The sequence below is a fragment of the Lytechinus pictus genome, chromosome 7 (genome assembly GCF_037042905.1).
Source record: "Lytechinus pictus isolate F3 Inbred chromosome 7, Lp3.0, whole genome shotgun sequence".
Lineage (NCBI taxonomy): Eukaryota > Metazoa > Echinodermata > Echinoidea > Temnopleuroida > Toxopneustidae > Lytechinus > Lytechinus pictus.
In genome coordinates this window covers 17,473,765-17,487,010 of record NC_087251.1, presented here as the reverse complement: position 1 = coordinate 17,487,010, position 13,246 = coordinate 17,473,765, and the positions used below count along the sequence as shown (strand labels likewise).

The window sequence follows — 13,246 nt, the reverse complement described above, 5'->3', positions numbered from 1 at the left end:
ACATATCTGAGTGTTGTGATCACTTTTTGGACAAGGAAAGAAACACTATTTAAAATGAGCTCAAATACATGTACTGTACATGTAATAGAAGTGCTTGAATGAAATGGAATTGTTACACAAGCACAATAATATTTTACAAATAGACTGTAAACCTGACATCATACTCTTGAGGTACACACAAAAGCAGGTAAAACTTTGTGTTTCGTAAAGATGAAGAAAAGTACTTGAAACAGTATAAGATAATCAGCTAGCAAACCTTAACCCTAACAATTCCAGGGGACCTTAATGGCCCCCTCAAAAATTTCTATGATAAAGCCATAGACACAACAGGGCCATGCCATATCGTTCAAGACTATTTTGGGGATGCATGCATGGGTATGCATTTATGATATACACCACAAGTGCATATTATCGGATCCCAAATTGCTCAAAAACTTGATTTCATGTATAAACCCAATGTGAGTTCTTGCCAAAATTTGTATCTGTATCATTATTTTTTACTTATTGTTAATGATTGGAAAATTATTGCCAAAAATTTCCATTAGTAATAAAAAAAAGTCTAGAAAATTTGTACATAAATATAAAAAAGTACAAAAACCATTACCGGTAACCTAAATAGACTGGGCTATTTCGTTTCCTAAGAAGACCGAGGGGGCCCCCTTATGATCTGGGCCGTCGATTGCGGGATCACAACGAAAATTGGCACGTGCATTACCCTTGGCATAATCTAAAAACTATAAATCAAATTTTGCATAAATCTCATTGCTAATTTATGCGTAAAATCAAAAGTTTGCTCTAATTAACTAAATAATGCCCCCAAAATGCTCATTTTTGGATCACAGACTCTTTATAGGAATCTGATCAAATGTTCATTTAAAAAAATTTCAACATCACATTTATTTTCTTATGATTTTTATTGTTTTTTCAATGGAAATAGTCAGGGACTATATTTTGACCATAAACAAGGTGAAATTAATTGATTTTAAACGGTAAAAGGAAAAATAATGACAAATTTATGAATTTTGCCTAAAAACACTATTTGCATTGGATTTGTATACAAATTTATGTTTTTGAGCAATTTTGGGTCTGCATGCACTTACAAAATGTTGCGTAATTTCAGAACCACATACCAGGGGGTCGCAATTTTGGTCTTAACCCTAAAATGGCCGGGGGGGGGGGTTGAATCAACCCCCCCCTCAACATTTTCTGCGATCATTCTCCCGCGCGAAATTTTTTGACCGCGCCACTCGCAGAGTTTATACTTTTAAGTCTGGCGCATCTTTTGAGACCAAATTTACGACGCCCGGGTACGCGGTTCTGAAATTACGCAACATTTTGTAAGTGCATGTCAGACCAAAAATTGTTCCAAAACGTGATTTTGTGTACAAAGTCAATGCAAATTGAGTTTTCTCATCTTATTCATAAAGATATGATTATTTTTACATTTAACAGCTGAAAGCAATTGATTTTAGCATAATTATGCTTAAAAAAGATTGTGCAATAAATCTGGTGAAAAAAACAAAGAAAAACAAAAGGTTGGAAAACAAAGAAATACATAAGAAATTCATAAAACAATAAAATACATAAGAAATTGATTTCCAAACCAAAGTTTTTTTCAATTGCCATTGTTCAGAATGCTACAAAAAATATTTTTACCAAAAATTAGCATTCTAGGAGCTTTATTTAGTGAATTAGAGCAAAAAGTATGATTTATGCATAAATTAGCATAATCAATTCATATAAAATAAAATCTCAATATTTCGGAAAATTTTACCATACAGCCTTGTAGATTACATCGCACACTACCAGCGTGCAAATTTTTGCGGCGCTCGCGCGATCGGCGGCCGAGATCTCAGGGGGGGGGGGGTTGAATCAACCCCCCCCCCCCCCGGCCACAGAACAGCCAAAAAAGCCCGGCCTAGTTAGGGTTAAAATTTGCATGAGACTCGAAAAAGGAAAGTCTGTGAGTGACGCGGTAAAAAAATTTGCGCAGTGTTTATCGCAAAAAATGACGAGGGGGCTGAATCAGCCCCCCCAGTCTTAATAGGGTTAAAAACATTCTATAGTGAATTTTTTTTAAAATATACATTTGATCAGAATTCCTGAATTAAACAATAAGTAGTTCAAGGGCTTTATTTATAGATTTGAATTGAATTTGTATTTCATGCATTAAAATTGGTATAATTGATTCAAATGAAATAAAGCATATTGATTTAATGAAATTAAGCTTGAAACCCCATGTACGTCAATTTCTTCCATTGTGCAAATTCTTCTCGCCACCCCCCCCCCCCTAGCTGATTGACAAGACTCAATATACCTCGGGACTACATGTATTAGGAATAAAATGTCAACCTATCTTTTTTTGTAGGCATTCAATTTCCATGATTTAGTAATTTTGGGGGAAATATGAACTTTTCTGTAGGAAATTCATTAACAAAATTGTGGTCATATATTTTTTAAAACATCAAGAGCTTAAATCATACTGTATTTAGTGTATAGTTTAATTTTTTACATAAAAAATTGCATCATTCGTTGGAAAAAAAAACGTTTTAAAACGATTTAAAACGTTTTAAAACAATAAAAAACATTTTATTTGTTTTTTTTTATAAAAAACGTTTTTTATTACAATCCTGCCTAGATCTAACATATTTAATCCACCATTTGACAAATCACTAATTACCATAGTTCTTTTTACTTTGTGAATTTTGGATCCCCACAGAAAGTTCATCATTAATTTGTCTATTTTTTTAATCAGGTCGTTTGGACAAAAAATAATTTGAGCAGTGTATACAAATTTAGACAATATTAATGTTTTTAAGATAATTATCTTACCTTTATATGTAAGATTTCGTTGTTTGCAAATGTTAAGCAATCTTTCTATTTTATTAATTTTGTCCTTTGACCAATTAAGCTCGCAGCTCATAGTTTCATGTCTGGTAAAAAATATACCGAGAGCTTTAACATAATTCTCAGCCCATGGAATATTACTTATCATTTCTAAGGGTTTATCTTTCCCCAACCACATGACTTGTGTTTTTTCCTTGTTTAAAATAACACCTGAAACTTTTCCAAAATATATTATATGCTCTATGGCCTTATTTCCTGAATAATTATTTTGCATAAAAAGTGTCAGGTCGTCAGCTAGCTGACATAACTTTATTTCTTTAGATTTTTCTCCAACACAAATTCCCTTTATATCCTTATCACTTTTGATTTTGTTGCTGACAAACTCAACCGCTAAGATAAAAAGTAACGCAGATAACGGGCAACCTTGCCTTATCCCTCTAGTGGGGTAAAATGTTTCTGTAAAATATCCATTCAAAAGAACGCAATTCGATATTTGTGTATATAGGATCGAGACCCATTTTCTGAACATTATTTTGAAACCATATTTTTCTAAACATTCATCTATAAAATTCCACTCCAGACTGTCGATAGTTGATGGATATGTTAAGACAAATCATTTATGTTGATCAAGAGAGCCATATTACAGAACGTTACGTGAATGAACTCTTTTTACTTTGTAAGTTTTTTTTTTTTGGTTTTTGAATAACCACCCTTTATATCAACCTTAATCTTGATATGCGACTCAGATTTTAAAGATTTCAGGGGATTCAAAGACAGTCTACCATCAGCAAACATCTATGTTATTGAACCAGCTTACTTGGGTAAGTCTTGGATTATATTAAAAATTCTCATTTGTTTCAAACCTTAGAAATTACATTTATAAAATTGTATTCGCTATTTGAAAAAAAAAAAGTATTTCTTAAGGGTGGGGGGTAGAAACCAGCTGTACTGAACAGCTTGTTTGTTACATGAATTAAGTAATTTTCTTGCCTAAGTTCAGGAAAATGATTTCAAAACTTTTGTATGAATAACCATGTTTTATGTAGATTTAATAGTAATTTTAGAAATTTAGAAAGGCCTACTACTGAATTTTTAATTCAGAAAGGAATAATAATGATAACATATATCACCTCATCTTAACACATCCAAATGAAATGGGGAATAAACAGTGGTCGTAAACCACAGCAACATGCATGAATTTGGCATCCTGTGACAAATTGCACATTCAATGTTTGACCTTCCTGAAAGTACATACTGAATTTAGCATGATTAATCTGCATAAATTATGGTTTGGATCTGCATTTTCAGCAATCAAAACCAACTCTGTGAATAAGGGCCATTGGTTTTTTTATAGTAAAAAGAATGAATTGCACATAGTGGCAAATAAAGATTACAGTCTTGCCTCAAGAAGTGATTATATTGTTTTGGATCATTGTTTGTTATCACATTGCTTACAATGTACAATGAATTCCTTCCCTGGCTGTACCCATGTGCATGTCAATGGGGAGTGGCAAATTTAGACAAGTGCTTTGCACAAAGAACATTAATGTAGCATTAGGATTGTTCATGAAATTCCAATCACTATTTATTTACAGGATTTGTGATAGTGCCTGGTGGAAATTGGGTCTTGGAGACTGGCCATTATTATGAAATAACGATCGATGTCTATGATAGAGAGAGCAACAAGATGTTCCCGTCAGACATACCTGTGAGTGTGATTCTCTGATTTGTCTTTGTTCAATAGAGCGTAAGCTTTTTCATTAGTTTTTATTTGGCGTTATGTGGTACATATTTTATAAAATTTGTCAGCTAGATATCTGCAGTTGAAAATAAATGGAAAGTCATTTCCTACATGCTCCCATTGCTATTTTTTGTGCATTGTAAGGGAGTGGTGTAATTCTTATTTGATTCTTTTATGGTTGGGAGTATTGTGCTCAACAATGATGATCACACTCTTTAAATTGATATAATGCAATATCAATATTTGATTCTTAACGCTGGTAACAGACCTGCCAACCAGTACGTTTTAGCCGTATTTAGTACATTTTTGCAACCAAAATACGGCAGTAGGTTTTTTCTTTTAAAAATATGTTTTCTGTAAAAAAAAAAAATATATATATATATATTTTTTACAAAATCGTAATTTATTGAGAAAAATCATCTCTATATGTCTCTATTTCTTAAAATGTACACAAATATGGTTATTATATCAATGTAATTTCAGGTAACTTGGTTTTTTTTTCAATCATTTTGTAAAAACCAGGGTGAGATATACACAAGTTTCAATGGGTTTTTTTTTTCATCTGCAAGAGCAGTGCGCATTTTAGCTTGCATGCAGCTTGAGCGCCGTGATGGGTTAGTGCGCCAAGCATTTTATTATGAAATACACTTTTTAGGGGAAAAATACAAAATATTTATCTCGCACGGTAAAAATACTGATTTTTTGTCAAAATACTAATTTTTGGGGATAAGAATACTGAAAATGCAAAATACAACTTGGGAGCTCTGTGGTAACAGGATGTGATTTCTTATATACATTTCATAGGACAGCATTACAGGAATCTGATACACCTATTGTTGGCAATTTTCCATTTTATTTCATTTTGTTTTCATATTGCACACACAGGAAGACTTTATTAATAATCTAGAATCATCCACAACACCCAGAAAATTATATAACAAATAGACCCTTGTACTCGGTGAATTTCCATAGATGTGTTCTTCACGCCTCTTATATCCAGTTATATCACTTAGATGTGTGGTGATCCATACGTGGCATAATAACAGGATATACCAACACTTATGTGTTCATGTATAATCATTTGGGAAGTAGCATCGTGGTAATTTTCTTTGTTCTTATCAATCATGTACAGAACATCCGCATCGATACCATATTCCCGGAGGCGTACTTCCAAGTGATTCGATCCAGTGAGAACGGTTCATACCATTTCGTGAAGACCTTACAGAGTGGTATCACAGAGATTGATGCTGCTCTTGTGGCAATGATTAAACCTGTAAGTACCAAACAATACAGGGACCTGTTGAATTAAGTTTATCAATAAATTGTATGATTGATGTATGTTTGATTGCACATAATTGTCTATAATCACAGTCTTTGAATCCATCAGGCTTTAAAAAAAAAAAACATTGCCCGTTGCATAAGCTCTTGTATTGATGGTAAATTCGTAACCATTGGAAATTTGTTTTCTTAGTAAGTTTACACATGAGGTTTCAATGAGCAATATTGCAATCCAAAATGTTCATATTTGTAAATCATTTCCTGGTAATTTCATTTAATGATGAAGCTTTTCGTATGACCTAAGATCCAATGCCCATTTTTGCTCCATATCTATTTTACATTTTGAATGATAAGCCTTGATGATTTGAAGGCATTATGCCTTCATGTGAATTATTGTCGAAGAGATATTACATGAAAACCAAGAATGTGAACTAAATGCTCTTTTTTTAGGATGGTGAGCGAGCAGAGTTTGAAGTACCCATCAAAGAATCACAGGAGGCTGAGATCTTTGACCCTATCTTAGTCAGACCAGAATACATTGCCTTTGCCTACCAACCTGGTCAACCAGGCTACCAATACCCACTCAAGGTTAGTCAGTGAAGAGTCATTCCATGAATAATGTATGGTCAATGGTGATAGTTATAGTTGCCTATCAAAGAGTCCCAGGATTTAATATTATCTTAGAACAGAAAGAGTTATGCATAATAAGAAGTACACATCGGTTTTAACACATAACCTTATTGATGATTATGCAGTGACATGTGTCCTTTGAACAAGATATGACAATTTGCTAATGTATTATATACCTTACACATCTGGGAATTTAAACAATCTTTATGGAAGCATAAAATAATAAAGCATGAAGAGTTTCTCAAAGCCTACTTATTTTAAAAGCAACATTGACAATATGGGGTCGGCTGTTTGAAGATGATTGAGACTTATGATAATTTCCTATTAACGGAATTGGATGGAACTTTTCTGAAAATGATACTCTGTATCTTTACTCTTCATTAGAACTGTATCCCCCAAGGTTATGGTCTCTTGTAATCTTTTACTCTGCCCTCTTTATATTGTAGGCAACTGGTGGTACAGGGAGCTATGTTTGGTCATCATCCAAGCGCATTACAGGAACGGTGAACGTTCATGGACTTGTGACAACAGGAGACACTCCAGGAATGACCAATGTCACGGCTGCAGATAACAGGAATCCAGCACATTTCGGACTCAGTAGGGTAAGAATCAGCAATTCAATTTCAGTATTTTTTTACTAAAAATTAAAGAAAATGTGAAAAATGTGTTTTAAAAAATTTTGAGTTGGAGAGATTTGACCAAGGCAGATTCACCTGTACATGGAATTTTTTGACCATTTTATTAATCTTTTTGTATTTGTTATGGTATTTATAGGTTTATTTGTTGCCACCTTCTAAGATGATCTTCCTTGATTCCCGTGTTGAGGCTGAAGTAGGCTCAATTCTTCATCTGCCACTTGCTATGGAGGCTTACTATGAAGCCGGTGAGTAGCCTTCTGTCTGTCTTAAAATCAGGCTTCTGCTTTGAGCTATGCTTTTCAGAATCTTCAGGTTTGAATCTTTTCCCTTTCATATTTGAATTAAACACAAAGGCATGAGTTTAATGTGTCATCTGTAACCTGTTAAAGCCTGTAGATTTTCATGTTTGGTGTTGTCAGGTGTAAAGTGATTCCCCCACACAAGTATCAGTTTCATTATGAATATTTTTTAAAGTTTATTTTATCTGTTTCATGATTTTTCTATCTTTAGGAAAAGAAAGAGTGATGCTGACTCACTGCGGATCTCTTCCTCTTGTCACTGATGTTGCTGATCAAAGCATCTTCCAGAAAACTGAACGTAAGATTTTTTGTTTGTTTTTAAAACAATTTCAAAGGTCACTCAGGATTAAGAATACAATTTTATTAATTATTTGGTAAACAATGTTTGTCATGTTCGTCATCCACTCATTGATCAAGCTATATGCCAGTGATATATGTATATTGGGTTTTGCATATTTACATTTTGATTTTTTAAATAGTATTGATTGATTTACTTGTAAGAGGTTTTGCAATCATCAGTTCAGGTTTATTTCTTTTTGCAACAATAACAGTGGAAAAATAACAATGACTAAAATGACAACACCATTATTAACAATAACAACAACATCACAATAATAGTTTCATGAACTTGATGAATCTTCTTGGTTATTTCCTCTTCTACATTGACAGCTGGTGAGAAGTTTGATGTAGTTGCTGACTCCTGTACCACTCTTCACGTGAAGGCCATGTCTGTAGGTCACACCCAAGTGAGTGTGACCCTTCAACAAGGAGGGGTGAAGCTGCAGGCATCCGTCACCATCGCCGCCTTTGCACCCCTGCAAGTAAGTACATCCTACAGGATATCACATTTCAGGGGAATCCCCATATTCCCCATATTCCCCCATACCCCCCCCCCCCCTCTGTAGCCCTCATAAATTGCTGCTTGTTTCAAAACAAAGTGTAATTCAGAATTAATTGTAATAAAAATAAAGCAAAAGTGCACAAAATATTTTGATATAAATGACACATATTTGATTGTTCTTGTTCCAGCCGCTGGATCCAGATAGCGTTGCCATTGTTACCTTAGCTGCGTCTAAGACCCTGGTCTTGACAGGAGGACCACAGCCTTGGGTCCTGGACCCATCACGTTACTACCAGAACCTTGAGGCAGAGGAACAGGACTGGGTCAAATCTACCCATGTCAGAGGGTATGGTGCCACAAGTAAGTAGTCTAACATGATGATGATGGTGATGGAGATGGTGGTGGTGGTGATGGTGATGACAATGACGACGATGATGGAATCCTGTCTTTGATTGGCTGTTGAGCTTTGTTTTCATATTAGTTACCAATGCATGGCAAAGTAATTGTAACTTTATACTACAAAGCCCCAAAATATTAATAATGATGATAATAATCCTTGTTCACATGGAACAAATTTCAATGAATCTCTTAGTGCTCTGGAATTGAAAATAAGTGGGTAGACAAGAATGAGAGAAAATCATATTTTTGGAACCTTTTGATATCATGACAAAATTCAAGACATTCAAGGCTCTTTTTGTCCAGTTCAGTATTTATGAAGTTTGCTTTGAAATATCTTTTTCCTTGTGCAGAGAACTATCACATTTTCCAAGTATTGTGTCGTCACCTTGGAGAGCAGACGCTGACGGTCAATGTGGGTAATGATCCCACTGCTCGTAATAAGTTCCCTGCAAGATCAACAGCTACAGTCAGGTAAGATGTGGAAAATAGCTCAGTAAATTGGCAGTTCCATAAAATAATCAACCTTATTGTACTTTCAACCTCAATATTTTATCTTTTTCTTAATTTACTTCATGAACCACTAGGTCCATAAATATTTGAGAGCATAACTAATTTTCAAATTAGGAAGGTCAGACGTACATACCTTTACAGAAAAGTGGGTATTTGTCTTACCCAAGGACTTATGCTCACTGAGCAAGGCTCAGTTTCATGTTTATACAGAAATCAATAATGGATTACCTCATTCCTTACAATTTAAACTAAATTATACTTTGCAGTCAACCAGCCTTGAACTTCTAGCCTTTTGATTTTTTTTCTGATTATAAAATATGAAAAATAGTCATCATAAATTCAAAAGAGCCCCTATTCATCTCCAATGGGGTTGCCAACACAAAATATAATTTGCCATGAAAATGATTGAGTAAATTGACCTTTACATGATATTCATTTTGTATCTATCTCAAATTTGACTCTTAATAGATATTTATGTTCCCAGCCTGTAAGTCTTCAGCTCATACCAGTAGTACAGCAGCCAGATCTAGAGGTACCCTGTCCTATTGCTCTAGACTCAAACAACCAGGTAAGATTTGAATTATTAATCCTAAATGTGATTATGTTTGATCTCTTTTATAGCAATTATGTTTATATTGATCCATATGTGCTATTTCTGATACTGCTTCAGAAGGAAATTTGAATATATATATTTTTTTCAATTTTATTGCACTTTCATACAATAATTTGTATAGGTATATTAGGAAGTGAAATTGTACAAGGTTGTCCAGTCATGAAATGCATGAAAGTATCTCTGCCAGAGTTTGAAGATCTGGTTGAATTTTAAAGAATAGTACCATTGCAGAAATTTGGACATAAAAGCATAAACCTGATGGTTTTCATTAAAATTGCTGTATTTATTATTATTATGCCATTAACAGCTATGGAAGGCTCTGTCGTAAATTTTTCTTCATTGGTTTTATCATGGACCAGCGCGGATCATAACCTAGCATCATACTACAAACCACAGATTTTACTCTCCCATGTTTTTATCAGATTCCTGTCATGAATGGACAAGATGTAGAGATTCTGGTGAATGCCGTTGACAGCCATGGAAGGCTCTTTCATAACTTTTCTTCATTGGTTGTATCATGGACCAGCACGGATCATAACCTAGCGTCCTACTACAAACCACAGACATCGTACAGCGATGAGGATGGGGCATTCCCAGGATCAAGGTCACTTAGAGGTGAGAAACTATCTGTACATTGTGGTGATACTTCTAGATGTTTATTGACAGTATTTCCAGTATCTGTCGGTCTAGTAAATACTGTGCAGTGCTTCACTAAATAATTTGAGCTCATTTCTAATCATCTGGTATTATTGAATTAGAGCAGTCTGATTGTAACTAATCATCAAACTATTTAACCTGGCAATGCAGTGAATAATATATAGTCATATTTGTTTGTGGGGCATGAAGAAGTGTTGAATTGAGTGGGTGCCTTGCTTTAGAAAAGAAAACCTTTAGAGAACAAATCCTTATGTGTTGCTTTATGAATGTTTGTCGAGCTGCTCTTTTGAAGGGGTCAGTATTTTGGATGTTGCTGATTATATTTCCGTTCATATTCTATTGCAAAATGCTTTAGCAGTTTGTTATATGCTCATATATGTTGATATGAACTTATTCTGTTTCAATATACAGCCTTTGAAGTTACAACATTGAAGCATCGTCAAGGATCTGTAACATTGACAGCAACCACCACTGCTTATGATAATGTGCTGTTTAGAAGACATGCTATTGCAATCCCGGTAAGTATCACAACAAAAATTTTATGCTTTGCTCTTTTGCAATTTTGTTGATTATAAAATACCAAATGTTATGGGGCTTTACTTCTGGGTAAAGACATAACTTTGACCTTCTTAGCTCTACAAGTGAATTTGTTGAACTAGCTGGAACTGAACTTATATCAGATTGTTTATAACCTGAATCCCATCATTAAATGTCTAATGAAATAAAGTGTGATAGATCCTTGATTACTGTTTTCAATTTACTTTTGGCAGAATTGGTTTTCTTTTAAAATAGTGATGTTGCTGCTGCTGATGATTATCCTTGACTTTATTCTTTCCATTTATTTCTATAAAACCTGTCTTGAGCTGCTGTAGTAGATTAAAATAAATAAAGGCATTATGGTTGACAAGTAATACAGTTGACGTTGAACCTTTCAATTTGTATATTTTTCTTCTCTTCAGAGTCAAGTACCCAGTGTGAGTGCATCGCTTGAGTTAGGTCTGGTAATGGAAGCTACTATTGATCCAAACAGACTCTCTCTATTCAATCATCCATCAAATAAAGTAAGTCAAACTTTTAAAAAGATTGCTACTTCCATTCATTCATTAATTTTTCACCCTTTACTTGTATTATTCCATCATACCTGTGTATGTGGTAAATTTACATTGTCATTTGTAGATATTAATATGCTATGATACAGAAAACTTAGTTAAATACCATGGTTGTTCCTTCAATTTTATCCGTCAAATAGCAGTAAGAAATGATTCATATAAAGGGAGTTTTATCTGTTTATGTAACTTATTAATATTAATTATCCATTGATACTTTAATACTCTTGATAATGTGTTAATACCCTTTATTATTTTTTAGCATAAATACTGTTTCCTTTATTCTTAAGGCATCGTTGAATCTTCAAGGAGGTTCTGGTCACTTCTTAATCCGTCCTAACATCGCTGGTCTGGCAGAGATGAGATATGATGAGAAGAAAAAACAGATTGAGGTATGAAATAACCCTGTCCCTCTGTGAAACTCTTCAATGTTTCTAGATATGACATTTTTCTTTGCTGCTGTGATTTTAATATCAAGCAAGGATTGTTGTGTAAATTAATTACAAGTTTTCATGTTAGATAATGATTGTGACTCAAAGTCAGGTATGACAATTGAACAGAAGATAATAGAATTATGTAATCAGATACATAATAATGTGAACTATCGATATCTGTATATATCTAAAAGTCACTGTCTATACTGTATTTACAAATCTACTCTTATTATTGTACTAATTTGTTCAGTTGGTGAATCTGACGGTACATTAGAACCTGTGTATAGAGACTGCACATGGGTCAGGAGAAAGTGGTCTTTACGGACAGGTTTTGCAAGGAAAAATTGCTATTGACATGTCATCAAGGTCTGGCAGTATATCCTCTTTTTCCTTGTATTGTATTCAGGTTATCCCCTTACGCGACGGGACTCTGGTCATCACTGCCTACGATCTTTGCATTGCCACTAACCAACATGCTACAGCACAGATACACATGGCTGGTGTACACACCATTGACCTCAAGGTTGTTGACAAGGTAATCATCATGGATATTTCCATATAGTGCACAATAATCAAAGGGAAAGATATAAGTAGTAAAAGCAAAAATCCCTTGAAAAAAAGAGAGCCCCAACTGAAAATCTCATGAACTTTGATCCATTGTGAGACAATTGATTATTTCTTCTACTCCATCCATCACCACATGAACCTCTTCCACATCATCTCATTAACTTGTTTGTCTTATGAATAAAGTTATTTAAAATATTTTTGAAGAAGGTAGTAGTAGTTGGAATAATAGGAGTTGACCATTGGCCACTAACCACTATTGGATAACTTGTTTGCTTTAATGTTAATGAAATAATAGCTATGCAAGCGAGGGAGAGGAGGATTGAGGATAGGATGTGAGAGCGAGAGATAAAAGAGGTTAAGAGAAGGGGGAGAGGGTAGATGGGGAGGTAAAAGAGAGAAGTTGTGCTCTAGTTTGCTTATTTTTCCATTTGAAATAACAATAATTATTATTTGCAGAATACAATGAATATTTTTTTTTTTGCCAGGTCCAAGTTGATCATGAGATCCGAGCGGCAGTCCAGGTCCTAGACTCCACAGACCAGCCTCTATCTGTATCCTACTTTCCTCTCATGAGGCTTGAACCAGTGCCAGGTTCCAACATCATCACCCTTAGGTATGTCGGTTATAATGGCAATAAGTATACTTGCATATGTAGCATTACATTTGTGTCATCCAAAGAACCTTAA

At 34.3% G+C, this 13,246-nt stretch overlaps 1 protein-coding gene across 3 annotated transcripts in view; it reads left to right on the top strand.

Annotated features, from left to right (window-relative positions):
- Positions 1 to 13,246, top strand: part of LOC129264849 (nuclear pore membrane glycoprotein 210-like) — a 51,303-nt gene that overhangs the window by 16,968 nt on the left and 21,089 nt on the right. For all 3 annotated transcript variants that reach the window (XR_010294106.1, XM_064102112.1, XM_064102113.1), the window contains exons 8-24: positions 3,594 to 3,668; positions 4,443 to 4,555; positions 5,721 to 5,861; positions 6,317 to 6,454; positions 6,943 to 7,098; positions 7,271 to 7,379; positions 7,645 to 7,731; positions 8,103 to 8,254; positions 8,463 to 8,634; positions 9,024 to 9,144; positions 9,652 to 9,751; positions 10,219 to 10,411; positions 10,865 to 10,971; positions 11,413 to 11,514; positions 11,850 to 11,951; positions 12,400 to 12,528; positions 13,046 to 13,173. Coding sequence is in view for 2 of the 3 variants with exons in the window: in XM_064102112.1 (XP_063958182.1) it covers positions 3,594 to 3,668; positions 4,443 to 4,555; positions 5,721 to 5,861; positions 6,317 to 6,454; positions 6,943 to 7,098; positions 7,271 to 7,379; positions 7,645 to 7,731; positions 8,103 to 8,254; positions 8,463 to 8,634; positions 9,024 to 9,144; positions 9,652 to 9,751; positions 10,219 to 10,411; positions 10,865 to 10,971; positions 11,413 to 11,514; positions 11,850 to 11,951; positions 12,400 to 12,528; positions 13,046 to 13,173 (2,125 nt within the window). In the remaining variant the exon portion in view is untranslated. The remainder of the gene's footprint in view (positions 1 to 3,593; positions 3,669 to 4,442; positions 4,556 to 5,720; positions 5,862 to 6,316; positions 6,455 to 6,942; positions 7,099 to 7,270; positions 7,380 to 7,644; positions 7,732 to 8,102; positions 8,255 to 8,462; positions 8,635 to 9,023; positions 9,145 to 9,651; positions 9,752 to 10,218; positions 10,412 to 10,864; positions 10,972 to 11,412; positions 11,515 to 11,849; positions 11,952 to 12,399; positions 12,529 to 13,045; positions 13,174 to 13,246) is intronic.